Here is a 27,055-nt window from a genome sequence, read left to right on the forward strand (position 1 = left end):
GACAAATGCGACTTTTAGCCGTCGATGCTTTGGGGCCATCCTGACCGTAAAACATGGCGTCTACTAAACAGACGCCCAACTGAGCAAGGGGATAAATCAAGGAAAAGCTGCAACAGTATTTTTTATTTTACACGCTGGAGTCTTTTAAAGGAAGCGGTCGCTAAATCTCAAAGCTGCGTCTATCTGAGCCCAGCCCTCACGACTATGAATGAACCATGGAAAAGGAAAATAAGACAGTTGTTGTTTGTCCAACTTAAGACAAAAAGTGTTTTCGATTCCCATTTGTCTTTTTCTGGCCATTGCACTCAGGACCTACATGGCGAAAGCATTGCAGTAAATCGTAGGCACGAGTATGTGATTGCTAGGCTATTTACGGCCCAAACGTTAAGAAAGAGAGAAGAGAGAGGGAGAAAGAGAGCAAGAGAGAGAGCGGGACAAGGTCGTGGTTATAAATTACCGCCATGAAATCGATGAAATGACCACGTCGCCTCGAGCCGAGCAGAAGCAGGCGTAGCGTAGCGCTCATATTTCACTTTTTCTTAAGTAAAGCGCTAGGCGAGTCCAAAATCGTACAGGTTTGAACTTTGAGAAAGAAGCACTCCACGCCAAAAGAAGATGACACCGCACTGTTTTTGTTAAGTTGATGTTGTTCTTGCCTCAAACGCTGAGTAAATAATTAGCAATCTCAATACCTGCCACTGAAATAGGTTGCAACACTCTTGCATAGTCATAGCAAGCCGCATCATATCTCGCTCATGTATTCCAACCAAAACTCGTTCGTATTTGTGAGAAAAACTTCATTTTGGGCAGCACGGTGAGGTAGTGGTTTGTTTGTCTCACAGTGGAGCGGTCTTGGGTTTGAATCTCAGCTCAGGCCCTCCTGTGTGAAGTGTTTTCCCCATGCTTGTGTAGGTTTTTTCCAAGCTTCAGTTCACCCGCAACCATAGTTAGGATAAGCGCTATAGAAAATGGATGGAAGGAAAAATATATATGATCATAACAATACTGTAGATGACTTAGAAGGGAACCCTGTGGTATACACACTTCCAAAACTTGTCAAAATACTAGAAACAACTCTCAGCATGATGCAGTGCAGTTCTACACCATCAAGCTTTGACGTTACAGGGCTGACTCATTGAGTTTTTTTGTCTTCTATGGTGAGTCATCAAATCTAACAAAAACATCTCGAGTACAAGTTTCCCTTTGAAGGATCCTGCTAAAATGACCCTAAAATGACGGCTACAAACCAAACTGGCAGACTTGCTGAGTCTTTTCGGGCATAGCTTCTTGAGACATTTTGGGAGGTCCTCTCATGAAAGACATGCCAACAAAATTTCATTTCAAAGTGAAACTGGCAAAGGGACTGAATTTTCAAAGAATTTAGTGGGGCGCTACTGAGCCAATAGTAGTTAGTCAAACCCTCAACCCGGAGGGAAAGTCTTCATGAGAGCGATGTATTTGGCCTATAATGTATAACAGCCTCAAATTGCTCATGAAACCTTGACAGCATTCTTAACCTACAATAGATGACGTATGCAAAAAAATCTTTACGATTTAGCGACCTGTTTAGGTCAGACATCAGCCGATCGGTGCTCATTTGGCCGAATTCCCTTGTTGGACTTCACCAAAGAACGGGTCCTGAGATTGGTCCATAATGGTAGCTTTAAACTAAATTGAGTGACTTCCTGTTCAATTTCCGACATGGGTTCTTGAGACTTTTTCCTTCGTTCTGTTAAGAGAGAAACTTAGACCAAATTTTGTGTTGATTAGTGAAACCGGTGTCGGGGGAAAGTTTTCATTTTTTTATAACTATGATGAAAATGATCATCCAACTTTGACGTCAATTCGTTTTTGTGTTCAAATACTTCCATAAAAAACTTTTAGTGTTGTAGAATTGCCTCTTGAGATGATTCATCTCATTTTAGAGGAGGTCCAACAACTTTTACGTGCTTAAAAAAGTGTATTACAATATGTTTTAAGGTGTTTAAAGCTTGTGGAAGGTTAACACAATATATTTTTCAAAATTACACGGTCTCTACATCGCAGATTTTCACCTTTCGCAGCCGGACGCAGAACATATCCGCCACGATAAACGAGGGTTCACTTTTATGTAAAAACCCATCAAAATTCTGTTTATAAACCACAGATTCCCACAATATAGTGGGGATTTCCACAATTGACAAGTGGATATACGTTCCGCACACAAAACAATTTGCGATGTAGCGTGGCTGCGCGAGGTGAACGGCGCGGTAACCCGGAATGGCTCGTAATATATCACAATACACATTTGTTTGATGGTTACACCATATTTTTTCACAGCCCCTCGGAGAACTGCCAGCCTAAAAGTGATCAATGCAATACATCTGCATATAAAATTTGGCATTTCAAATGAAAAATAAGTTTTTTTATGGCCTCCTTGAAATTATAGAGAAAGATTTACCAGCACTTGAAAGATTTGTTTCTGCCGCATGCATCACGCCGAATGAAAACACACACAACGGGGCACCACCATCAGGGAAGGAGAGGGAGATAATACTGTTAGTGGAGGTGGAAGAAGGAGCAAGTGCATACTCCAGTGGGACTGATGTGAGGAGGGCACCTACCTAAATTCTACAGCATTCTTCCCAACGGCCAAATTGTTTGGACAATTGGTTGAAACAAATCCCAGGGATTAGCGGGGGATGCCTTTATTAGCATACTTTGCTCAACTAAAGGAGCGTATGTGCGGAAAAGAGTTTAATCTCACGCTCGGTGTTATCTATCTTATTGTGAAGTGAGGTGAGTCGAGTTCGTGGTCATCGTATCTCAAATTTCAGATGAGTGAGACGAGCGCATCCCTCACTTGTTTGGGTGACAACATGCGGCCATGGGCATTGCCCACCGGGCTGCAGGATCCTCCGGCGACACCCCAGATTGGCGCGGCGCATCAGAGTGGTGTAAGGAGGAGGCAACGTTGTCTGAGAAACAAGATAAAGACGTCATCTGCATCCGCTGTTGCATCCTCGCCTCCGATAAGGCAGCTTCCCACCCCCTCGCCTCCTCCCTTCCTCCGTGCATCCTTCTTCACTTCACTGAGGAAAACGCAGTGTTTATCATGTGAAATGGACTCAGAATCACTCCCACCTTTCAGCCATCCTCTTGTCTGCCCCTATGCCAACCGGCGTGGTTCATTCCTCATGCTCACTGTGTGTGTGTGTGTATTGGTGTGTGTATGTGTGCGTGTAGTCAAGCCACACTAAACCACACTGAGCCATCAGTCCCCCCTACACCCCAGGCGGCGATGGATGCATGCAAACCACGCACGCAGCACCTTCTGCCGCACTACTACTTGACGCTGCACCGCTAAACGGGGTGAGTTGCACCTTTCTTTAAATATATTTTTTTTAATTCATCCCCCTCTTCTCAGACTCTAGTTAAATATGTCGTGTAACAAGTGTCTTGTGATGCCGGCGCGTTCAGGAATCCTCGCGGGATGTGCAACGAAGGCGCCAGGGTTATTTACAAAGTTGTCGCACGGGAAGTTTTTGCGGGATTTGCTGGAACAAAAGAGATGGCAGCGCAATGTCGTAAGAGTGTGTGTGTGTGTGTGTGTATATATATATATATATATAATATATATATATATATATATATATATACATATATATATATACACACACACACACACACACAAACACAGAAAATATTTCTTTCTCAATTGTTTTCTCCAGTTATTATTATTGGGGTAGCAGTTTGCAGCGGTTTACTCCGACTTCGTCCCACGTTCAGAAAACATGGACTTAAGGTTCACTGAAGACTCCAAATTGTCCATAGGTGTGGATCGCAAGTGTTCCCTGTCTTTATGTGCCCTGTGATTGGCTGACAACCAGTACAGGGTGTACCCTGCCTCACAACTCAAAGTCAGCTGGGGTGGGCTCCAGCTCACCAGTGACCCCAATGAGGAAAACCGCAATAGAAAATGGATGGATGAACAGTTTGCAGGGGTGAAAAACTGCAGGGCATTCAGTGGCTGACTGTTTTTGAATCTGTTGGCTATTTCCATCAGTTTGCTCAAAGAAAGGGTCAAAATACAGTGGCACCTCAGGTTTTTCGAGATTCTACCAATAAGAGGCCTTACTGGAAAACTAAACATAAAACAAAGAGAACTACACATTGTGCATTGAACCAAACCACATAACTTTGCCTGACGAACGTCCGCTACCTTAATGTTAATGCGCAATGCAAAACACCATAAACGGGCCAAGGAATGGAGCATCGATGTTGCTGAGTTATAACCCTGGAAGCAACGTACATTTCAACACAAACAGTGCAGCAATACATGCGGACAGAGCATTCAACAATACTCACAGGTGTATATTCTTTATCGTCTGTGTAGAACAGCTAATATTACTGCAGCTTACTGAGCAGCTGTGACCGTCCTCTTCGCGTGGCCAAGCGTCGCACAGCAGACGGAGAAGTTTCATTCTTCACGTTGTATTTAATTGTTATTTTTTTGTTTTTGGAAAGTCCAATGCTGTGGAGTTCTATTTTTCACGTTACAAAAAATCTTTTGGGTGTTTTTCGGGTCGGAATTACCATTCATTTTAATGATTTGAGAATGCAAGAACCGCTCATGTCACTCGATAAGGTAGCCAAAATATTGGGAAAAGCCGTCAGTTTGATGCAGCGCAGTTGTACGCTACTGCAAACCTCAACAACAGTAATAATAAGAGTTAGCAAATGCAATTTCAGAAGAAATTCCCTGTGAATGCTGAAGATCTGAACTAGAAATTAAAAAGGCAGGTGAACGTGATGAACATTTGAAACTTAGTTGACAGGCTACCGTTCTGATTTACGTCACGATCACGTCACGTCCACGGCTCGGTCGATTTTCAATCGTAAATATTGAACAGCTTTAACATTTACAATTGCCTCTTCCCTTTCAGATCGGGGAGGGAAACAATCACGCTTAACACGCTCCACACCGCAGAATAATCACTCAGGATAATCTTTCGGAGACATCTGCTAATCGGACCTTTGCTGAGTTTGATTGTAACGGCGGGTGAAATGCTCATTGGCATGAGTGTACCCCGCTTGAAGAGCAACTTGGCAAAGTTGAACTATATCCACGCTGACCTCCGTCATCAATATGTGCCCACCCTGCTTTAAGAATCGACGGAGAGCCGAGCTGACACTTTCTCTCAGTCGTCTGTTTAATTCCCTTGCGACGTGAGTAGCGAAGGAGTCTCCCTCGTCCCTATGCAAACGTGCTGACGTCAAACGGACCCGATTATGAGATCTGGTTTGCTTTGAGCTCTTTCCCTCACAACAGATTTCCAATTTCATGGCTGTTAGGCGTGCTAATAGGAGCTGCGAACAACAGAGGCCAGAGGGCCTTTGATTGGAGTGCGATGTAAGAGACGGTGTCATAAGTCACAGCAGGCTGCTATTGTTATTACCCGGTGGACCTTATGGATGAGCCCCGGTGAGTTATAGCCGACAGATCAATATGGCAGCCAGCGTCTGGCGGCTGTCAAAGATACATGAAGCTTCACCTCAGGGGATGAGTGAGAGGCGGACTTTTGATTTAACTATTTTTTGTTGTTATTTTTGCATCCTGCAAAGAAATATTCACTTGATTTGATATTCAGCAACGCAGCCAACAATTATACTGTAACAAGCAAAACCATGAGATCTTATTGATTCAAAGCTCTCAAATAGATCAAAACCTCATGAGAATAACACCCAGTGGAGACGACTGTGAACACAAAAATGTTTGTTGGTCCATATTTTTGCATTTCCTGGTTCACAGAGGATATTCTCCACTGCAAACTAGAACCACAATTATAATTTCATGTCCAATCTTGGTGAATCCACAAAATGATCAAACTTTGACGCCATGCTCCGCCCACACCAAAATGGCCGACTTCCTGTTCAATTCCACGCATGGGTCTTTGACACGCTTTGGGGCGTCCTATCGCATTACAAGTCCCCCCCCAACTTCATGTCGATCGGTCTTACTGGATTCGAGGTTTATTTTTTTCTAACTTCACGGCAATCCTCAAAACGATCAAACGTTCACGCCATGCTGCGCCCATACCAAAATGGCCGACTTCCTGTTCAATTCCGGGCATGTGTCGTTGAGACTTTTTCGTACGACCTGTCATCTTAGACTTGTCCACTCATTTTATTTTTTTTTTCCCAGCGAGCACAACTGATTGAGTTTAGGGGGTCGTGTTAAAAATTGGTGAGTTTTGGGGAATGTTGCGCACCCAAAAAAAAAGCGATCTATTTGTTAGAAGAATCATATTCGACTACTAATAAGAACTGGGGAATGCAATTTCTGAAGAAATTGTGCATGGATGCTGAGGAGCGGAACTGAAATACTGAAGAAATTTATTTTTGTAAAATTATGACAACACGTAATACTACAACCTTTTCCTTGTAAAATAATTTGTACCCGAGATATATATTTTTTTTTCAGGCGGTGCCATTTTTAGTTCTAGGGGTTCCTTCCAACTTATTAAACTACGTGAATGAAGGCAAACAAGACCAATGTTGGGGGGCAGGGGGGGGATATATATATATATATATATATATATATATATATATATATATATATATATATATATATGCTCATCTGCTAACATGTCCTATAGCTGTTATCGCAAGCATTGCCATGTAAAATGAATGACCGCATCAATATTACAGGGAGCCAGCTCCACTAAACAGGGAGGGTCAAAGGTTACAAGATTATTTTTTTTTTAGGACGGATCGCTTACAGATGGGTGGATGGATGTAAGCCGTCGGCCAGAATTCATAAGCGGAGCGGGAGTCAGGTGACGTGAATTTATAGGCGTGAGGATACGACCTGTGGTGAAAGTGAATGTTCGATGAGCCGTGTCTGAGCACTTGCCATGATCTATGGAAATCGCTGTGCATTAGCATCAGGATGGGGAAGCCGCTCATGCGCTCGTTTGATAAGCTAATGCAGTCGTTGTCAGACTTTCTACACCAAGTACAACCTAAAAAAAAAATACTTTACCCTCCAAAAAGCACCATCATGACAGATATTAAAATGTAGTAGCGTAGTAGGCCTTCACCAAAAATGAGACAGAGCTTTTATTCCTAAGAAGTATATTATTGTACAGAAAGCCATTGAAGAATTATTCACAGCTTGAACAGTGCTTATATGCTAAATAAAAACAATGAATTTCAATAAAAGTTTAAAAGCAACATGTTTATTACATGTTTATTGCACTAAGAAGTTAAATACAACTGAATTGTACTTTGGCTTTGATTCCTTTGCAAACCACCAGAGGGAGCTGAAATACAGATATTTAATCTACAAAATAGACAAAACATTTTTTGTACAACTGTACTCTCAAGTTCAACTTGATTCTCGAAAATGTAAAAAATGTTTCCTTGAAAATATCCAACTTATTTGCGCTAAAACACGTGTTAAACTCAAAGCCTGGGGGCCAGATCTGGCCTGCCACACCATTTAATGTGGCCCGCGAAAGCAAATCCTGTGCATCAATGTCTATGATTCTTGCCTAAATTTCTAATTGTCATTTGTAGTAAATAATTCCGTGAGAAATTGCCATTTTTTTTGTTACCACACCGTTTTTACAGTCACTTGAACAGTAGAACAAACTATTATCCTTGAGTTCTGATTTCCAAACTAGTTAGCCATCGATTTGTCATGCATATTTAATGTTTTTTTTATGTAAATGTAATTTATATAAAACTTTTTAATTTAAAAATCCATCAGTTTTATCTTGAAAATATAATTTTTTTCTTTCAATATGACTTTTTTTTCTTGAAAATACTGCTAAGCACTCGTGCTTCCCTTCTAAATTGTGTATTCAAACCAAATATAAATACCTTGAATTAAAAGTTCAAAAGTCGTCAATGTATAAAAAAAGAAAGAAACTGGCCTGAATGTTCTAATACTCTTGGAGGAGTGTGCATATTGTCTTTGTTTCCTCGTGATATTTTGACTTCATTCTTCATTTCTTCTATTTCTCTGTTCAATGTAGCCTTAATACGCCTCGCCTTTAAAAAATATATAAGGTAGTCATCCTGTAACCGATGCCGAAATTGATGCAAATCGGAGGTGGAAGTCAGAACGGGGCGGGCTAATAAATATGAATATGTTTCTTTTTGTTCCAGTGGTAAAAAGTAGTCCCAGAGTAGCTTTGCGAGGCCCTTTAACGGCGTCTGAAATTGCACTTGAAAGGTTGTCGGCAGCCTGCCTGACAACCGCAGATGAGACGCTCAAGTGGCTTTTACGCCGTCAAGCGAAAATCGCTAAACAGGCTCTCCAGCAAACGTCGTGGTACCGCGCAGTAGGTGTACTATGGGGGGGGGGGGGGGAGAATGGCAGTCATCAGACTTACTCTAGCCCTCGATTTAAGTATTCATAACAGGTGGGAAATAACAAAGTAAAAATCCCTGGTTAATGTACTTTAGTAGATTTTCAGGAATCTGTACTTTACTTAAATATTTAATATTCAGCCAAATATTTCCTTTGACGTTCTACATTTGAAAACAAATATTTGTACTTTCCACTGATTAGTTTGTCAAAACACGTTCATGACTTTTTTTTTTATTCGGATGACGACATGATGTGGAAAATATAGAAATCCATATGGAGACGTAAAGGCAACCATGGCTCCGAACTTTGGGACTTAGTATAAGGCAGAACGTGAATTAGGGAGCCTTAACCACAATGTTGCAGCAGATTAATAGAAGCAACATATTTTTCATCCATGGCCTTATTTAGTCAATTTGTTTAATGCTGACGACACCGAGAATGATTTCTGGCAAATGTGTTGTCTTGTACCAGTTTCAGGCATTAAAAAAAAAACTCTGAATCTCTAAATTTTTGTCCATTCAAAGTTTTAGCAATGCTAAGAGAGGGAAATTGACAGTAAAAAAATAAATGTTTACTTTTCTACTTCAGTACATTTCAGTCTGTACTTTTTTACCTTAATGGAGTTAGACCAGTACTTTTTTTACACTTCACATACACTCCATTCACAGATCAAACCTCCTTTTGTAAATGTTGCCATTCAGCAGGAAGGAATTATGAACAGTTCAAAATAGCAGTGAGCGCTAGCAGAAAACCTTTCAGCATTGCGACTGAAAGCAAAATAATGCCAGGAAAAGCCTACTAGAACATCTAAAATTTATTTGGGGGTAATCAGAGGCACTTGAAATGGTGGCGGGTGTGTCCTGACTCCCATTTAACATGAGTTTGAAAATAACTGGTTAATTCAGAACACAGCCACTTCCGAGGTATAAGGTGTGTATACTTATTTTTACTCACTGGCATGTGAACAGGGGTGTGTATACTTTTCTACCCACTCACTGTACGTGATTTTTTTTCCCTACTTGTCTTCCAGATGCAGAATGAGTCGACTTCCGTCTCAGAACCGTCTACCATGACGTATCCCAACGGCAGCGTGGCGAACGCCAGCGGCCACGCCCCTGAAAACGACATCTACCGGCCCTTCTCCCTGTTCAGCGTGCTCACCCTGACCCTGCTGGCCATGCTGGCCGTGGCCACCTTCATGTGGAACCTGGTGGTGCTGGTCACCATCCTGCGAGTGCGCACGTTCCACCGGGTGCCGCACAACTTGGTGGCGTCCATGGCCATCTCCGACGTGATGGTGGCGGCGCTGGTGATGCCGCTGAGCCTGGTGCACGAGCTGAACGGACGCCTGTGGAAGCTGGGCCGCGTCCTCTGCCAGGTGCCCATGATTTTTATTACTATTTTGAATTAGTCTGATGATACAACTTTATTCTCACAATACTTTGCAGTATGAAATTTTTTTTGTTGTTTTTTTTGTTTTGTTTTGTTTTTTTAAATCGCAAAATAAATGTTTAAAAATTCAGGCGCTGGAGCCTATCCCAGCTGACTTCAGGCGAAAGGCGGACTACACCCCGAACTGGTCGCCAGTCAGTCGCAGGGCACATATAGACACGGACAACCATTCGCACTCACATTCACACCGTCACTGAGTGGGAACTGATCCCACGCTGCCCGCACCAAAGTCAGGCGAGTGCGCCACGACACCATTATTAAGATTTTATTCCAGGGAAATTTCATATATTCTCATATTAAGAAAAAGATTGTAATCTTGATTGTAGTTTCATAATATTACACATTACTACCCTTTTTTAATTGCACTTTAGGTTTTTTTTCCATATTAAATATTTAATATTTATTCCTGTACTATGAGTACTTACATTTCAGCTATTAAAATATTTTGTATTATGAAAAAAATCATTGCAATTATGCTTGCACTCACCTAAAAAACATTGTCGTAAGAAGACTATTTGCAAAATACTACGCATTGTGACAATTTTGTTTAATCGCGAAATAAGGATTGCATTCAACATAAAGTCATGTAATACGTGCCGTGCCAGGTATGGATCTCCTTCGACGTGCTGTGCTGCACGGCCAGCATCTGGAACGTGACGGCCATCGCTCTGGACCGCTACTGGTCCATCACGCGCCACCTGGAGTACACGCTCAAGACGCGCAAGAAGATCTCCAACGTGATGATCGCCCTCACGTGGCTGCTGTCATCCATCATCTCGCTATCGCCGCTCTTCGGCTGGGGCGAGACGTACACCGAGGGCATGAAGTGCCAGGTGAGCCAGGAGCCGTCGTACACCGTCTTCTCCACGTTCGGCGCCTTCTACCTGCCGCTCTGTGTGGTGCTCTTCGTCTACTGGAAGATCTACAAGGCGGCCAAGCTCCGGATCGGCTCTCGCAAGAGCAACACCATCACTCCCATGGCAGAGGTGATTAGTGATACTCGAACCGCTAAGAACGCCAGTGGGCTAACTCCGTTTTTGTCATTTTGCAGGAGAGGGATTCAAAGTTTTATGGCCACCGCTACATTTGTGCAATAGCGGTCTAAGTCCAAGCATCCGTCAAATCGATCAATACGCAATGAAAGACGACAAATCAAATTAGGATCATTCACTGGCACCCAGGCTAAAATAAAAAAAGTGCTGACTGCAATAATGGACTGGCCCCTGTATGCCAAAACTGGAACTAAATCTTGATTTAGATCAGTATTGATCTGAAAGATATGCCTTTTTCTATTCATGTTCACACTTAACTTAAAAATGACAACAATTGATTTAGCCCACTAGTAGCACCCAAGGTTAAAAAAAAAAACAAAAAAAGAGTGCAATAATGGACTACCCCGATACATCAATAATGGAAGTAAACCTTGATTTAGACCGGCATTCATCTGAATGATATGCCTGTTTTCCATGTTTGCACTTTCAAGAGGACAAAAAGTCAGTTAGCCCACTTTAGTTCTCAGTGGCTCATTTCATTTTACCCCCACAGATGTCCGTTGTTATGCAAGGATTTCTATTTGAACCTAGGAAGATATTTGGGTCCTAATCAGAATCATTGCCTGCGTGTTGTTCGGCCGTAGGCGGGCTAGGATATAAATATCCGTGTCTTGGCCTTTGTGCACCTTGCCGCTTGCTCATCAGCGCGCTCAAAAAGTCAGACGCTCATCTGTTCGTCAAGCACTGGCAAAAACTGAATGGTGACAATGGACAATCTTTTTTTCAAAGGGCACCTTATGAAAGTGACTCAACGTTATCGGGGAGAATGTTTTCCGGAAAATGCAAAATAAGGTTGTAATTTTCCTCTCACTCCATCATTATCATCCATCATGCAAAAGTGGCCTCAAATTGGAAGCGGGCGGTCTTGCAGAACTAATTGGAAGCTGAATTGGAGGCAACGTTTATCGCTTTCAACATCCACTTCTATAAAAAGAACGTCATATGTCAGTGCGTCCTGTCACAACACTCGCTCCCGTCTTTCACGTAAAATTACAACAAACAGAAGGAAATGAAGTCAGGAATAAGTTATTACTCCATGAAAACAGTTGTAGTTTTACAAGAACAAAGTCGTAATCATACAAGAAAACTTTGTCACGGAAGTTGAAAGATGACGTGGGGAATAAAATGACCACCACAACCCAATCATAAAGCTTCTGGGAATATTTCGGGTAACAGATCCTTTTTTCTCGAAAAAATACCCTTGTCTCAAAAATTTACGAAGAATCCGACTTTTTTGTTTCCTCTGACATAAAAAGACGTTAATCTCAGAAATATACACATTTGTCTCTCTAAAATATAATTTCTTTTTATTTAAACATACAACTTTTGTCGACAAAATAGTCAAGACTAAACTTTTTTCTAGAAAAAACACAACCAATAATAAAACTTCTGTGGTGTCAGAAATTCTACACAGCAGTTCAAATATACGACTTTTTGTCTTGAAGGTTTACCACTTTTTATCTAAAAAATATTTATTCTTGGAAGGCTTTCTCAAAAAAAATTCAACTTATTGTCTTGAAAATATAGGATGGAATTTTCTTAACAATCCGACCATTTTTATTTTTTCAAGAAACAAAATGTTGATCTCCAAAATATCCAAATTCATATATCTACATAAGTGCTAAAAACGTCTCGCGATTTGTCAAACAACATACAACTTCAAAATTATACTGTTCGAAGAAATGAACCTTCTGTGGACATGTCGGATAATTTATTATAATCTTAATTTATAATCAAAAACATACTACCCTTTTTACCTGATATATATGACTAATTGATAAAACGTCTGAGCATGTTGGATAACTTTTATATAGGAAAAAAATACAACCAAATGATAAAACCTCGGGGATATGTTGGATAGTATACAAATATTTCATCACAAATATATGGCAGAATTTCTTTTTTACCTTTTTTCTTCAAAATATATGAATAAACGATAACTCGTCTAGGGGAATGTTCCATTATAAACAACCTTTTTCTCCAAGATACAGTAGAAGACTTATCCCGAAAATATGCGACTTTTTTTCTCAAAACTATACGACCAAATGATAAAACATCTGGAGTTATGTGGTATAATATATACATTTTTTGGGGAACGATATATAGGACGTCATACTCCCCTTATTTTTAACCCACCTATACGACGATAAAATGTTTGGGGTGTCGGAAGTTCAAGGTAGCACTGTATGCATTTGCCTCTGCTGTCACCGCCTTGGTTTCATGTGAGCCAAAGTGAGAAAACGTTGTAACGCAAGCAGAAAAGAAATTATGTGTTTTGTATGCGGGGCTCGCACGCCTCGAGCAAATAAACAAAAGGAAGGCAAGTCGGCCTTGAGTCGCGAGACAAAACACAAGGAAGGCACAATTGTTGACACAATTATTGAGCTACGTTTGAGTTTGCCCGAACAGAGCGAACGCGAGCGTCAGGCTCTGTTTATTTGTTGCTCCACCTGTCACTGCTCTACGCTGGCAACCATAATCCAGTTGTTGAGCCTCCGGGGTTGGATCGGGTATTGATGCGTGGATAGTCAAGATAGACAAGTGGCAAGCAAGCGCGAGCTCGCGAGTCGACGGCTGGCTCGCGTGGGGAGCTAACGCGGCAGTCTACGTCTTCACTCAGCCCTTATTGTACATACACACACATTGCCAGATTTATGAAAACTCTCTCGTCGTTAGCTGGACATTTTGTTGCTCCACAGAGCGTTATGTCCGGCGACGGCAGCAGATGAACGACTTGCAAGTCTTCTGTAAATTTGCAGACAAAAATGAGACAACGAGATGCCAAAAAACGTGTTTAGCGATTAGTCAAGCGTTAAACGTCGATGTGGCATGTTAGTCGACTTGTCGACTAATCGGTCCATCTCCTTAGTGTGTGCTACGTGATAAAGAACAAACAGTTTATTTAATTCAACACAAATTTTGGGCGGAAATCCTCCAGAAATTCCCCTAAAAAGAAGGAAAACTTTGAACCTTGCACCTCACTCTACAGGTAGAGCAAGTCGACTTACGCTGAGTCCAACTTTTACAATAGTAGTAGTAGATTTCGCCAAACCAAACTGCACAAAGAGATCATGATCGCCACTATTTTCTTTTAACAGTAATACCTTTTGCCTTCCTAATACCACTATTGCTAGCAGTGTTTAGTTTCAGAGCCAAACTGCGGGCTAATTTAGAGCAACAAAAAGATACCTGTAATATGTGACGCACAGAACAAATTATGTTTACACAGCACAATTAAAAGCACAACTAAGCCTTCCGCTTTAATGCCGAAATTTTTCGTGAACCGAGGCAATAGTTCTTCGAAAATGTTGTTCCTAAACCCAATTGTTCACGAACCGGCGTTCCACTGTATCCGTTTTCAAATGTAGGGCGTAACATTCAAAAGTTGTCAGAAAAACAAATACTCACAGACGGGTGTGTGAATATTGTCATTCATCCAGTTCAATTCATTCTCATGCTACTGAATCGATCAACTGGACTGTTGTGGTAGTCTTAGAAGACTCATCCAGGCTTCATCAGTTCATGCACGTAGGCTACATAGGACAGTTCTAGACTGAGTGTACGCAAGTACAGATACTTGAAAAAAACCTACAGTCATGAAATATTTGTACTTTGGTACTTCAAAGCACATTCCTTCACACTAAATACCCTAAACATGAGAAACAGTTCTTCTCCACACTTGCTTATAATATTTCCCACTTCTCTTCTGATTACGTCGCGAATCAATTTGATGTCTGGATGTGGCTGCAGGTGAAAGAGGAGGCTCGGCAGCCCCAGATGGTGTTCACGGCGCGGCACGCCACCGTCACCTTCCAGACGGACGGCGACACGTGGCGCGAGCAAAAGGAGAAGAAGGCGGCGCTAATGGTGGGCATCCTGATCGGCGTCTTCGTGCTCTGCTGGATCCCGTTCTTCATCACCGAGCTCATCGTGCCGCTGTGCTCCTGCGACATCCCGCCCATCTGGAAGAGCATCTTCCTGTGGCTCGGCTACTCCAACTCCTTCTTCAACCCGCTCATCTACACCGCCTTCAACAAGAACTACAACAACGCCCTGAGGAACCTCTTCTCCAGGCAGCGTTGACCCAGAGTCTGCATCCCAGACACTTCCCCCAAACCCCTGTCGTTTTTATGTAACCTCCCAGCCGGACTCCTCAAAGAGACGAATAAATGTCCTCGTTATAAGGAAAAGTGCTTTGGAAGTACCCCGATATGCCGCCGGATATTGGTTCAAAGGAGAGTCGGGAGACATACAAACAGAAGTTTTGACTGCCGAGATAGTCATCGGTGAATGACAAAAGCGCTCAATAGGTATACAAAATCAGGCTCCACGCAGAGTTTGACTGACGCTTCCGGGGCAATTATCGTGGCTGGGAGCTGACAAATGAAAGAAACAGGATGCACTGAACCTAATGAAGTCACAGCTGGGGGTACACCTGCACTATCAAATGGTGTTCGCTATAGAAGACTCCAATAAGGATGCAATGTTTCTCCATTCAAATATGCTCAAAAGTGTTCCCCAAGCAAAATCAGTTTCACTTTGCAACCTGAAATTTGGTAGGCGATGTCTATCGTAACTCAGACTTCAATCACAAAAGGGTCTCAAGGGTCATTTTGGCCATTTCCACAGGTCCTTCAAAATTAACTTCTAGACCAGTGATTCTAAAATGTCCCCCTGGGACCCGCATTTTCCACTTGTTGCAAAGTCGCGACACACTTCACGTATATACGTGAAGAACAATAAAGAGTCGAAAAATAGCCTCTGAAAACACATGTACAGAAAGAGCCTAGAAATACACCGAGATTTTACGACTATATTTCCTTCATGCAACGTGGTCATTGGTTCTACACCACCGTAAAACCTACAGCCACAATCATTAATAAATTGTCACATTACGATTGAGCTCAATCTAGGCATTCCTATCTTTGTAAAAGTGGACTCGTTAGATTGTGCAGGTGTACCTAATTGTGTGACGTGGGACTGTTCCAATTAAACACTTGCCAGATCGGAGAAAATATTGGATTTGAGATCGGAGAAGTCTCCGCCATTAGCCACGGTGTATTTCAATGGTGTCCCACATATTGCGTTAAATCCCATTCACTTTGTTTTCCCCGTCAGTATTCCTAAGACTCTTTTTCTCAAACAACTCATTTGCAACTTCAACCGTTGCAAGCAGCATCACGGGAATTTCCCTTGTGCCAGATGCAGCAAAAATGAATTCCTAGGTGGGCGTGTATTAAAAACGTTTTGCATGGGGTTTCAAATGACTCCTCTTTGTCCTCATTATTTCACGGCACACTGCGATTGACGCAAAAGGACGCAAAATGTAATTTGTCACCTGTCTGCTCGCCCGGCTTTATTGCTGCGTACATGGCGAAGGTAACAAAAGAAGCAGCAAGTTTTCATATTCAGACTTTGTCTTCTTGCGCAATGCCGCATAGCTTGAGGTAAGTGAGAATTAATAGAGGGGTGTACGAAGAATACACAAAGAATTGAACGCTAGGTTTGTACAGCTGCCGTGTTATTTAGTTAACAAATAATATAATTTACAGGAATAAATCAAAGCCAAAATTTACACTTTTGGGGGGGGGGGGGGGGGGTGAACTCAGCCCCAGGAGTCAGTTTCACTTGCCAATATGAAATTCAATAGGCAGACCCACAAAAAAAGTCCCAAGAACCCCTGCCCAAAACGGCGAAAACGCACAGCAAGTCTGTCATTTTGGTTTGAAGCTGCCGTTTTAGGGTCTTTATGACAATTTCTGGGGGTTCTGCAAAAATATAAAAGTACTTGTAAAGGTTATATCTGATTGTTGCCAAATGTGAAACACGTAAACTAGAAAGATGGATGACACTCAGTGGCACAAAAGTTGCACAATTGCCAAATTGTGTAATTTGGTCAATTTCCTGGGGTTGGTCAGAAACTAACTACACAGAGATTTTATCCAAACGCAACACATTTGAACCACGTAAACCAGACAAATGAGTTGCCAGAAAGTTTCTAGAAATTTCACTAGAATCTCTAAACAGAAAACCAGAACATCTGACACATTTTCAACAACAAACTGACTTTTTAAAATCACCACATTCTTAATATTTCTTCCACAAATTCACATTGACGACTACTGTAGGGACTACTTGTTGTATAATTTCTTTTTTTTTCCTTTTTTTGCTGTAATGTGAAAGCATTTTGCATTTTGGGGTAAGGTTTCATTTTCATAATATTCATGCAATGACAAAAGAAATCTTCATAGACAAATTACAGTTAACTAAAACATTTGTAGGCTGACTACTAATTGCTGCACATGGGCAATTTTGTACGAAATCCTACTAAATCAAACATTTATGTGAAGTGACGTGTTGTTTAATTAACACAAATTACAGTGAATCATTTTTGTACATTGAAAGATGAAACAAACATTTAAACAAAAAAATGTCAGCCGACTACTAATTACATCGCATTTTTGTACAAATTCTTATTAAATCTAAGGAGAACATGCTCACCTGGGGTTAGCCAATAGAATCCATTTTATTTATCAAAAACATTGTCAGTTGACTACTAATCACAGTGCATTTTTGTACAAAATCATACTAAATCCTCATGAGAACATGCTGACCATTTATGACGCTTTCTTGTTTATTGTTGTGTTTTTGTTTTCACAGTATACCTGTAGCCAACCATGGATCCAATAATTTTAGTAAGATTGATGTCTATTGGTCCAACATTTTCTGCCAATTGGTGTCTCACATAATTGACCAACAATTACAGTGTTTGATTTTTACACATTGAAAGATAAAATACCTTGCTTTTAGAATAAAGAATAATCATAATTAGCCAGCAAGCAGTCCAGGGTGTAGGGACCCCACCTTTCACCCAAAGTCAGCTGGGATTGGCTCCAGCTCACCCACGACCATAGTCTGGATAAGCGCTAAAGAAAATGGATGAATAATTTTTTTTAAATGTTTGGTGATGACCAACTACAGAACATTTTTGGACAAAAATCCCACTGAATTCACATGAGAACATTCTGACCATTTGTTATGACTCGTGTTGTTGTTTTTTGTTTTGTTTTGTTTTGCAGAAGAATGGAGCCAATCATTTTAAAAAATGAATCGAAAATGGGATGCATTCTCTCATTTTATAGCCCAAGGTTGTCATTTGAGTGTGTGTAGCCCCTTACCTTGTTCAGACTGTCATGTTAAAGAGGAAATAAATCACACCTAAAACAAAAACAAAAATGGAATGGTTTCACTGCGTGTCAAATTTGACCGTAATAAATGTGTGAATTAAAACCCAAGATGGAGAGCGAAGCTTTCATAACACTGAGCGACAGACCTTTTGAAGGAGATGCTCCAAACGAGAGGATAAGAGTTCATTATAATGCCCAGCGGTCCTCCATCACTACGGGGAGATTTAATAAAGCGGCGCGAGCATGTGCTATCTCGTGGCGTCAGCCGTGCCAGCCGGCGTCCGCGTTTTTTCACGGATGAAAATGTGACTCGACTAAACAGATTTCAGAAGGAGGCTTGGCGCCGGCGACGCGAGCTTACGCAGCTGAATGTTATGCAGCCGTTTAACCACTGTGCCGGCGCAGTGTACTCGCCAGCCCCAATTGACCTTTGCTCGTCTTGTTAGCGTAGCTGACGAAGCTTGCTAGCATGTAAGTTAGCATTTCGCTTCATGAGGCGACAAGAGCGCAAACCATTATAACAGTGAACCCCTGTTCACCATGGGGGATTCGTTTAACACACTGTAAACGTGTTTACCTGTGAGGCAAGCGAAGACGTGAACAATATTTGAGAGAAATGGGCCTCTTGTGTTTCGGCTACGACAAGTTGGACTCCAAAGCAGTAACAGAGCGTAAACGGATGATTGAACAGTCTTTACTAACAAAAACTAAAGTAAAATGTAAAACGGTTGAATGCAAAAAGGGCTACCAAAGCGCTAAGAAAAATAATAAATGAAAAAAATAACCGAAAACTATGGTCCAAATCGAAAAGCGGACAAAAGCACCACAACAAATAGCAAACACGAGAAAAAAGGTGGCTTACGGTGATGGGACGAAGGAGCGAGGAGAGTCGCCGGGAAGACGCCAAAACTAACGGAACAGGTACCAAAAACGAAGAGCCAATTCAGACAGCAAACAAAGGAACTCCAGGAAGGATCTGGCGCCTTCAGGGCGTGCGCGCCGCGCTGAAGTCTTGAGAGTTGATCGCCAATCGCTCCCAGGTGTCCGTTATTTTAAAATACTTCTTTAGTTCATTTTACTTTTTGTTTATGAATTGAAAAAGGCTTTTTCATCCCAGAGAAAACAGTCTTTCTTCTATTTTTTTTCTCTTTTTCTTTTTTAATCCGTGTGGATCGTGTCCCGTCGACGCCAATGTTTACTTGCATGCCGATTGTCTCTCTCCTGACCTTTTTAGTGCGCTCCAGAACACCGTGAATACTTGATAAGATTTCAGCAGGAAGTGTCGCAAGTAGATGAAGCTGATTTTATTGTGTTTCGCTACCGTGTTCTGTGAGGACGCATTTAATTACTGAATAGCTAATTAGATGAAAAATGTGTACAAATAAGTAATGCACCGCAATTCCTAGAGGGACTGGTAATATAAACTTCAACCCCCTAATACAGGAGATAATAATTATGTTTTGTTCAATGTATTTTATTTTGAATGTCCTGAAGGTAAACCAAACAAACAAATAAAATAAAGTATGTAACTTTGATAAAGCAACTTTTATAGTCTTCAGGCAACAGAAAAAGCAGAAAATCGACCTAAGTTTCTAGCACAAATTGCTTTTTAGTTGTATGATCATTTTCTACAAGCCAGAGAAGTCGTATTGAACAATTCTACTGTAGAACACTTATCTCTTATCTAAATAGTGATAACTTTTTAGGTTTCTCAACATCCCATCCCGCTAAAGAGACTTCACACAAGGATTTGTCATTGTGAATGTTGAAAATGTTTTCTCATTTACGATTGTTGTTTTATGAGTATATTGGGGAGGAAAATGACTCTTAACTCATCCCACACGCCAGGCTAATCTCACCAAATAATCTTTCGGAGACATCCGATAATCAGGCTTTTGCTGACTTGGATCGGAATGGGGGGGAAATATTTTCAGTCTGATTATCGGAATTTCTGTAGTTTGCTTAATTGGTTATCATTCCCTTTCACGTCACAATCACAGAGTCTGTGACCACACAAAGACGTTTAAGAGTTATGATAGTTAGAATCCAAGAATATCTGTGAGGAAAAATCTCTCTTTACACCACCCACACCACAGGATAATCACTCAAGATAATCTTTCACGGACACCCAAAAATTGGACCTTTGCTAAATTTGTTCGCAAGAGAGGAAAAATGGTCAAATTCACCCTGATTATCGCTATGTTTGTACCTTGCTTAGTTGTCAATCATGCTGTTTTCATGTCACAATCACGGAGTATGTGATTATGTGATGTGATTATTGTGATATAATATAAGAATATGTGTTCACCAACTCGGTGTTGTATGGATTTCCGATTGTAAATTTTGAACAAGTTAAACATTCACGATTGTCAGCACTGACTGCTTTCCGAGCAGATCGGGGAGGAAAAAAATCAATTAAAAAAAAGAAAGAAAAATCACTTGTAACACACCCCACACCACAGGATAATCACTCAAGATCATCTTTTAAAGACATCCGACAATCGGGCCTTTACTGATTGCATCAGAAGAGAGGAAAACTGCTCGAATTCAGCCCGATTCTCGGTATTTGTACCCTGCTATTGCAATCGTGTTTTGCAGTGTGCAAACAAAGTAAGAGTCCAACAAACGGCGACTGCACAGACCAACGACAGTCAAGCGCCGATTGGCGCCCATCTCGAAGCGAGCTCATTTAGAGCGGTGTTTAATGGTTAGGCAACACAGGCGGGCCGCGGCCTCGCCGCTGGTTTGTCGTCGGCATCCCCGACACAATAAGAAGAGATGGAAGTCAACTCACTGGAGGAGAGTTACAGCACAGACAGGCGATTGGAGACGAGCTTGCTCGTGCTCCGTTGCCATGGCGGCAGGGCGACGGGAGAACATTCTGCCACACAGGTTTTAGATATGTAAGCACGTTTAACGGCACATGAATGTATGTCAACATGAAAGGTGATCTGTCGAGTCTGTCATCTCGGCTTCTCCATCACGTTCAGCTCTCCTGCTTCGACGGCCCCGCGCACTCGTTCGTAAATCAAAGCCCGATTTCGATCATTAGTCAATCTCCTCCTGTTGTGTAATGGCGGGTGCCCGGCCTCTGAAACAGGTGGCGCCCTTTGATTTGGCTGACAGAGACTGGCCGAAAGCTCCCCGAACGGGTTGCAGAATTGGAAGTCATATTTGGCACTTGAGTGGGTGTTCAAATAAAACTCAGTTTGATAGCGAATTGCTGCAAATAGAAGCTGGGGGCATTTAGTTACTCAACTGTAGATTATTTGCATATTTTGGAACAATTCAAATATAGCTGGAAGGCATAAAATGCACACACATATCGATAATCGGGCCTAATCCAAAAACTGTGAGCCAGAAGCGCTAACCACTAGTCCACTAACTGCTGCTAACTATTAATTAATCATAACACAAACCTGAATAAATTGCGTAATCCTTTCTCTGATCTCAAATTACCCCAAGATGTTCGCCGGCACACTTTGATGCGTTTGATGTTTTACCATCACTCCCATTCAGCAAACATTTATTTATTTATTTTAATTCTCCTGAAGAAACATTACCATGCGAATGACAACAAAGTGCCATTGGTGATCATGGGGACATAAAAAAAAATGACATCACTCACACCATATTTCACACGGAAAACATATCAATGAGCCTAGAAAATTTTAAAAAATGTTAAAATGTTTTGAGATGCTTGTGGTTAGCCGATGTGGTTTTATTCCCGTTCTTGCACACTTCAACTTTACTAAGCCGAGTGGAGAATCGTGGCAGCTCGTTGCCATGGTATTTTGTGGCAGCAGCACAGCATGGCAGGCTTAACTGTATGTCTATTTTTTTTGTTTGTTTGTTTTAATTGAAGATATTTTGAATCCATTTATTGGGGCGAGAAGCATCTCCGTAGGTCATTTTATCATCAGCATCTTCTCGAAATACCTGCAGTGAGCAACTTGCATTAGCCAGCTGATTGCCTTCCGCTTCTTTTTACAGCGCGCTGTGTGGGAATTGTTGAATTGGCATAATGATCGCGGATCCGCTTTCATGAACGCCACTAATGTCGATACTTGGGCAAAATATGACATAAGACAAGAGGAGAACAGTAAGTAAGCTGTTGAAAAGATTGAATGTGTTTGCATTTTACACGCATCTTTCATGTTGTTTTACCTCCTCCAAGGGGCTTTTGTTTTCATAGACTTTATACAAAAACGATTTAACTCATTTACATAAAACCTCGTGGGGTTGGACAAAGGTGCCGTCAGATAGATAAAGGTGTTTTTGTTTACTTTTCTTAATTCCATAGTGAATAATGCATGAATGTTAATGCCAGCATTCAAGTACAAGTGACCAGACAATTGCTTTCAATGTTTTTTTTGCTTTGACTTGTGAGCAAATATTTTAGATATGATACAGTGGCAGTGAGTTCACCTCAGTTCACTTTACTTCCTTTTTTCCCCCCTTACGGGAAAAAGAAAGAAAGAAAGAGCATTTTGTCAGTTAAAACATCCTCGTGTGTTAGCGGTCATTAGCTTCTCTCCTCTCGTATTAAAACAACAACTATCACACTCAATTTCATGAAATGGACCAATAAACATAAAAAGAGGCGAGCGGTCCATTCATTTCTATGAGCGTTATTGATATTATCATCTGAGCTGCGCTGAGCGTCCTCCGCCGGGCTAATTCACTTATTGATCATTCTGTTAGGCGGCTTCGGGAAAGTGCTGAGTGGGCGCGCACGGGAGGCCATTAGCTCGAGTGTGCGCCGCGTGCAGGCGTTCACAGAAGATAACTTCGTGCATGACGTCATCACGGAGCATAAAAATAAAATTAAGAGCCGCGCATGTCACTGCACTCGTTGAGTGACGCGGCTCCGCCGGCAAGGTGAAAGTCATCCAATGTCCCTTTTTCATTATGTGAAAACGTGTCTGTCACAATTTAATGGCTTCCGTTTTTGGCTGCGCCCCAAGCAGCTTTTGGTCACATACTTTGTGGACATAATATTAGGTACACCCAAAGTAGGGGTTAGACAAAATCTCTTCAAATTATCTCTCGCCGTACAGTATCAATATTTGATTACAGTAATATCCTGCATATTCAAGGTTTATTAGCTGTTTTTTTCCAGTGGAACCTATCGCCAGATGTTTGCTGAAAACCCCCTGTCTAAATAGCTCCTTCCCAACATCCAAAGCTTATCTCCCAGTCAACCAATTAATGTGCTACTTTCCTAAGTTAAGCATGGGATGTTAGTGGAAATTTCTGTGTAGTCTCTGTTACATGTGTCTTTGGCGAGGTGTCCACTGCATACGCCACATACACTGATCCTCTCGCTGACAAGTTTAATTCAGCAGCTTGATGATGACGTTCTGCCACCACAGAGGAAAATATACATGCTGCCTTATATACAAGGAGCCCCCGTCCCCGCACGCACTCCAGTAGTCATGGCAACGGAAGCTATACTCATTATATGCCTATTTTAAAATCAATAACAATTGTAATGGAGAAAAGAAAAAAATTCATGGTATGGCAACGTGTAGCAATTTTCAACTTTTTGTGCGATTTCCTACAAAGCAGACTCGGTGAAATGAGTTCATGTCATTCGGGATACAAAGACGACGTGCAATTATTTATCCCGTTCCAACATCTGCTAGGAGCTGTATCCAACTAAAGTCATTAGTGAAAAGCTTTGCAGAGTTGGTATAAATAAATGAATGTTCCCGGGCTACGTTGGGGAACGTTGAAGCCTTCCGCGCATACTCCCGCTGTGTACGCTCACTGTTGGGAGTCGCTTCACACTGTTCTAGCTTTCATAATAATGACAGGAGGTCGCGTGGAGCGAGCGCCTCGGCAGCCTGTTGGAATTCCCAGCTATGTCTTCACTGCGTGGCGATATCATAATCATCGCCGGAGCGCCAAGAACAACTTCAAGCGGGATCGTGTCAGTGATGTGAACCTGTCAAAAGTAAAGTCTGTCTAAAAGTGTTTGATGAAAGGGCAAATTGGCTGTTGGCTGCTGGTACGCAAGCAGATCGTCTTCTGATCAACAAAGCCTGCCCACATCTCCATTAGGCCCAAAGCAAAATTGGAGTTTAGGGCCCTCTACTTTTGCCAGTATTATTAATTATTGATCATTCATTGTTGGACAACAATAAAGTTCAACAACAAATTAAATCAGGCAGATATATAAAACTAACTTAAAATGTACAGAGGTGTCTTGATTTACAAGTGCCCCAACTCAAGAATTCAAGAACTCAAGTTACAAGGCATCGCATCATGGATTTTTTTTTTCGCTTTGTGTCGCAAGCAAAAATTTGAGATACAAATGAGCTTCAGATACCAGATACTAGTACAAATCTCTTTGACGACAGTAAGAGCTGAAAAAAGAAGTCAGCAAAAAAAAAATCCTTAGATTTTCACTGTCCAATAACAACCACATAATATTTGAACCAAAAAGACTCACTCGCAGCTCCTCGCGCTAGCACAAAGAATCCATGTTTAAGTCTGTCAACCGTATCGTGTGATGCAAAAACACAAAGAGGTGAAACTACAAAGTAGGACCACCTTTGATGATGTGTATTGATTTGTAACTGATAAGACTGCGATAGCAGGCTACCAAATACTCATAACGATAAACATGGATCACAAATACTACGTAGTTACACACATAAAAATCGATAGCTAGCTAGCTAGCTAGATAGATAGATAGATAGATAGATAGATAGATAGATAGATAGATAGATAGATAGATAGATAGATAGATAGATAGATAGATAGATAGATAGAATGACTCGCAAGGTGAAAACAATTGGCCCCTCGCTGACACCATTTGCCTAATGAGCAGTTCCATCTCACTTAGGGCTGTTAATGGTCCGACATAATTGCTATGGTGGTAATGGTCAGGGCGCTCAATGTCCGGGCCAATAAATTCCACTTAGATCCGGTGCTCTATCCCATCCCATATAGTTTCCAACACATCGCCACGTAACATAGAAAGCGCTGGCCATGTTGGACAACACAAAATTAGCAGTTCATTTGAAAGCAACGAAGAATTGTTGCCAATTTCTGTGAATAATATGAAGGGGGAAACGTTCATCTTCATATAGAATGAATATGAATTGTACAACAGACCAACAGGGAAAAGTGACTCTTCTCCGATCGCCGCCGCCCGCTAGCGCTTAAGATAGCTGAAGCTTGCAAGTTTATCCTCATTAATTAGCACTTAGGACAGTTAGCTTAATGCCACAACAAATAAATCCAATTAAAAACTTTAAAAAGTTGAAAGGATACGAAAATAGAATGACACATTGAAAGATATTCAGCTCATTTCGTCGCACATGAGGGCCACTTTTCTCAGCTAGGCTAGTACAACGACAAGCGGTGCAAAAAACTATTAAAAACTATAAACCTAAGAAAAGCTGAAAAGAGTTGAAAAGAATCAAAATGGTGAAAGATATTTACCTCAGAATTACATGAGGGCATTTTCCCCCTTTTTCTACGCTAGTTAGCACTTTGGACAACTAGGCTACTGCTACAACACACCATTTGAAAAACACTATTTAAAAACATGTAAAGAGATGAAAAGATGTGAAATAAGATCAAATATTGATGCAAAAATTAACATTTAATCTGGCGTGGACCATTTTTTCCTCTACTATTCTCTATGCAAGTTAGCGCTATGGACAACCATGCTAATGCTACCCCAAATGTGAAAAATAACACTCACACAAATAAAACTCCCGAATATCTAGATCAAAATGAACATTTAATCCAACATGTGACCAGTTTCTCCACTTTTTATCGATGCAAGTTAACACTTTGGACAACTAGGCTAATGTTCCAATGAAAACAATCCAACAACAATCTGTAAAAAGATAACAAGTCAGCATTTCCTATAGGGACATTCAACTCGTGTGGACATTTTCTCCACCATTATCCAAACGAGTTGGATAACGATGCTAACACTGCGTACGACAAACGGTGTGAAAGCCAATGCAATCAAAAGCACAACAGTTGGAAATTTGCGCGAATGTTCAGTGCATGTAAATGCTCACACATCAGCCATTATAATTAAATATTTGCAGCGTGTCCTTGTTTGACAGGTGCGCTTTTTTATGAATTGGATACTTTTTTTTTTTTCCGACAACAATCTGGCGTAGCGTTGCTGATTTCTGCTTAGCGTATGACCATGTGAGCAGGAATTCCGCGCTTTTCATTAAGCCATTTTCAATCCATTTCTGCCTCATCTGCCGACCGCCCGAAATGCTTTTTGCTCTAAATCGCTACCCCGAAAAAGAAAATGGAGAGGGAAACAATTAATATTTGTGACAGCAGATTGGATGCTGAAAAATTCACTGTCAATTTCACAAGTCGTCGACCAGAAACAAGATGAAAAAGTCGTCTGGGCATCCAATCTTTTGTATAGATGCGCGCACACACGCAAGCATGCACACACACACACACACAGGATGCCAAATATTCACATTTGTCAGACATCTGTGACGTAGGATGCAATTTATGCGAATATGCCGCTAATGAGTCTCTAACGCACATTACCTTCTCATGATGTTTGCTTTGCTTGCAGCTAGAAACAATAATAGTGACACGGTGTCCCCACTTATCATCGATAACTGTTCATTTCATATCTAATTGTGTCTAATAATAGTTTTTAAAATAATGGTGAAATAACACAAATTGTAAAGACAATACATGAAAAATTAAATAAATGATAAAGTATTTATATTATTATTTATTATTTTATTAGTATTTATTTCTCTCTTCACAAACAGTACACAAATACACTAGTCCATTTCGACATCGCCGAGAAAAAAAAAAGCCCAAGGAAAAGCAAAACACGCGTGGCGTTCAAAATTTAGACCAGTGATTCTCAAACCGCTCCCTCTAGCGGTATGTGAAAGAATCACTGCTGAAGGACAGTTCAGTTGCATGTTTCAAACGTTTATGTTTGGTGCAATAAAAGTTTATTTTAAGTCTGAGAACTACTGATTTAT

At 41.1% G+C, this 27,055-nt stretch overlaps 1 protein-coding gene across 1 annotated transcript; it reads left to right on the forward strand.

The window, feature by feature from the left end:
* Positions 1-3,288: 3,288 nt before the first annotated feature.
* On the forward strand, positions 3,289-14,946 carry htr5ab (5-hydroxytryptamine (serotonin) receptor 5A, genome duplicate b). The gene is made up of 4 exons (XM_061666861.1): positions 3,289-3,351; positions 9,390-9,737; positions 10,417-10,797; positions 14,614-14,946. Exons 1-4 carry the CDS (start codon positions 3,289-3,291, stop codon positions 14,944-14,946), a joined length of 1,125 nt encoding a protein of 374 aa, XP_061522845.1.
* The last annotated feature ends 12,109 nt before the right edge of the window (positions 14,947-27,055 follow it).

This window comes from Phycodurus eques, chromosome 21 (genome assembly GCF_024500275.1).
Source record: "Phycodurus eques isolate BA_2022a chromosome 21, UOR_Pequ_1.1, whole genome shotgun sequence".
Classification (NCBI taxonomy): domain Eukaryota; kingdom Metazoa; phylum Chordata; class Actinopteri; order Syngnathiformes; family Syngnathidae; genus Phycodurus; species Phycodurus eques.

Bases quoted from the DNA above. Each gene is read 5' to 3' on its own strand.
- htr5ab (XM_061666861.1), top strand. From the start codon at position 3,289: ATGCAAACCACGCACGCAGCACCTTCTGCCGCACTACTACTTGACGCT. The intron at 9,738-10,416 runs GTGCCCATGATT...GTGCCGTGCCAG, and splicing joins TGGGCCGCGTCCTCTGCCAG to GTATGGATCTCCTTCGACGT. The intron at 10,798-14,613 runs GTGATTAGTGAT...ATGTGGCTGCAG, and splicing joins CCATCACTCCCATGGCAGAG to GTGAAAGAGGAGGCTCGGCA.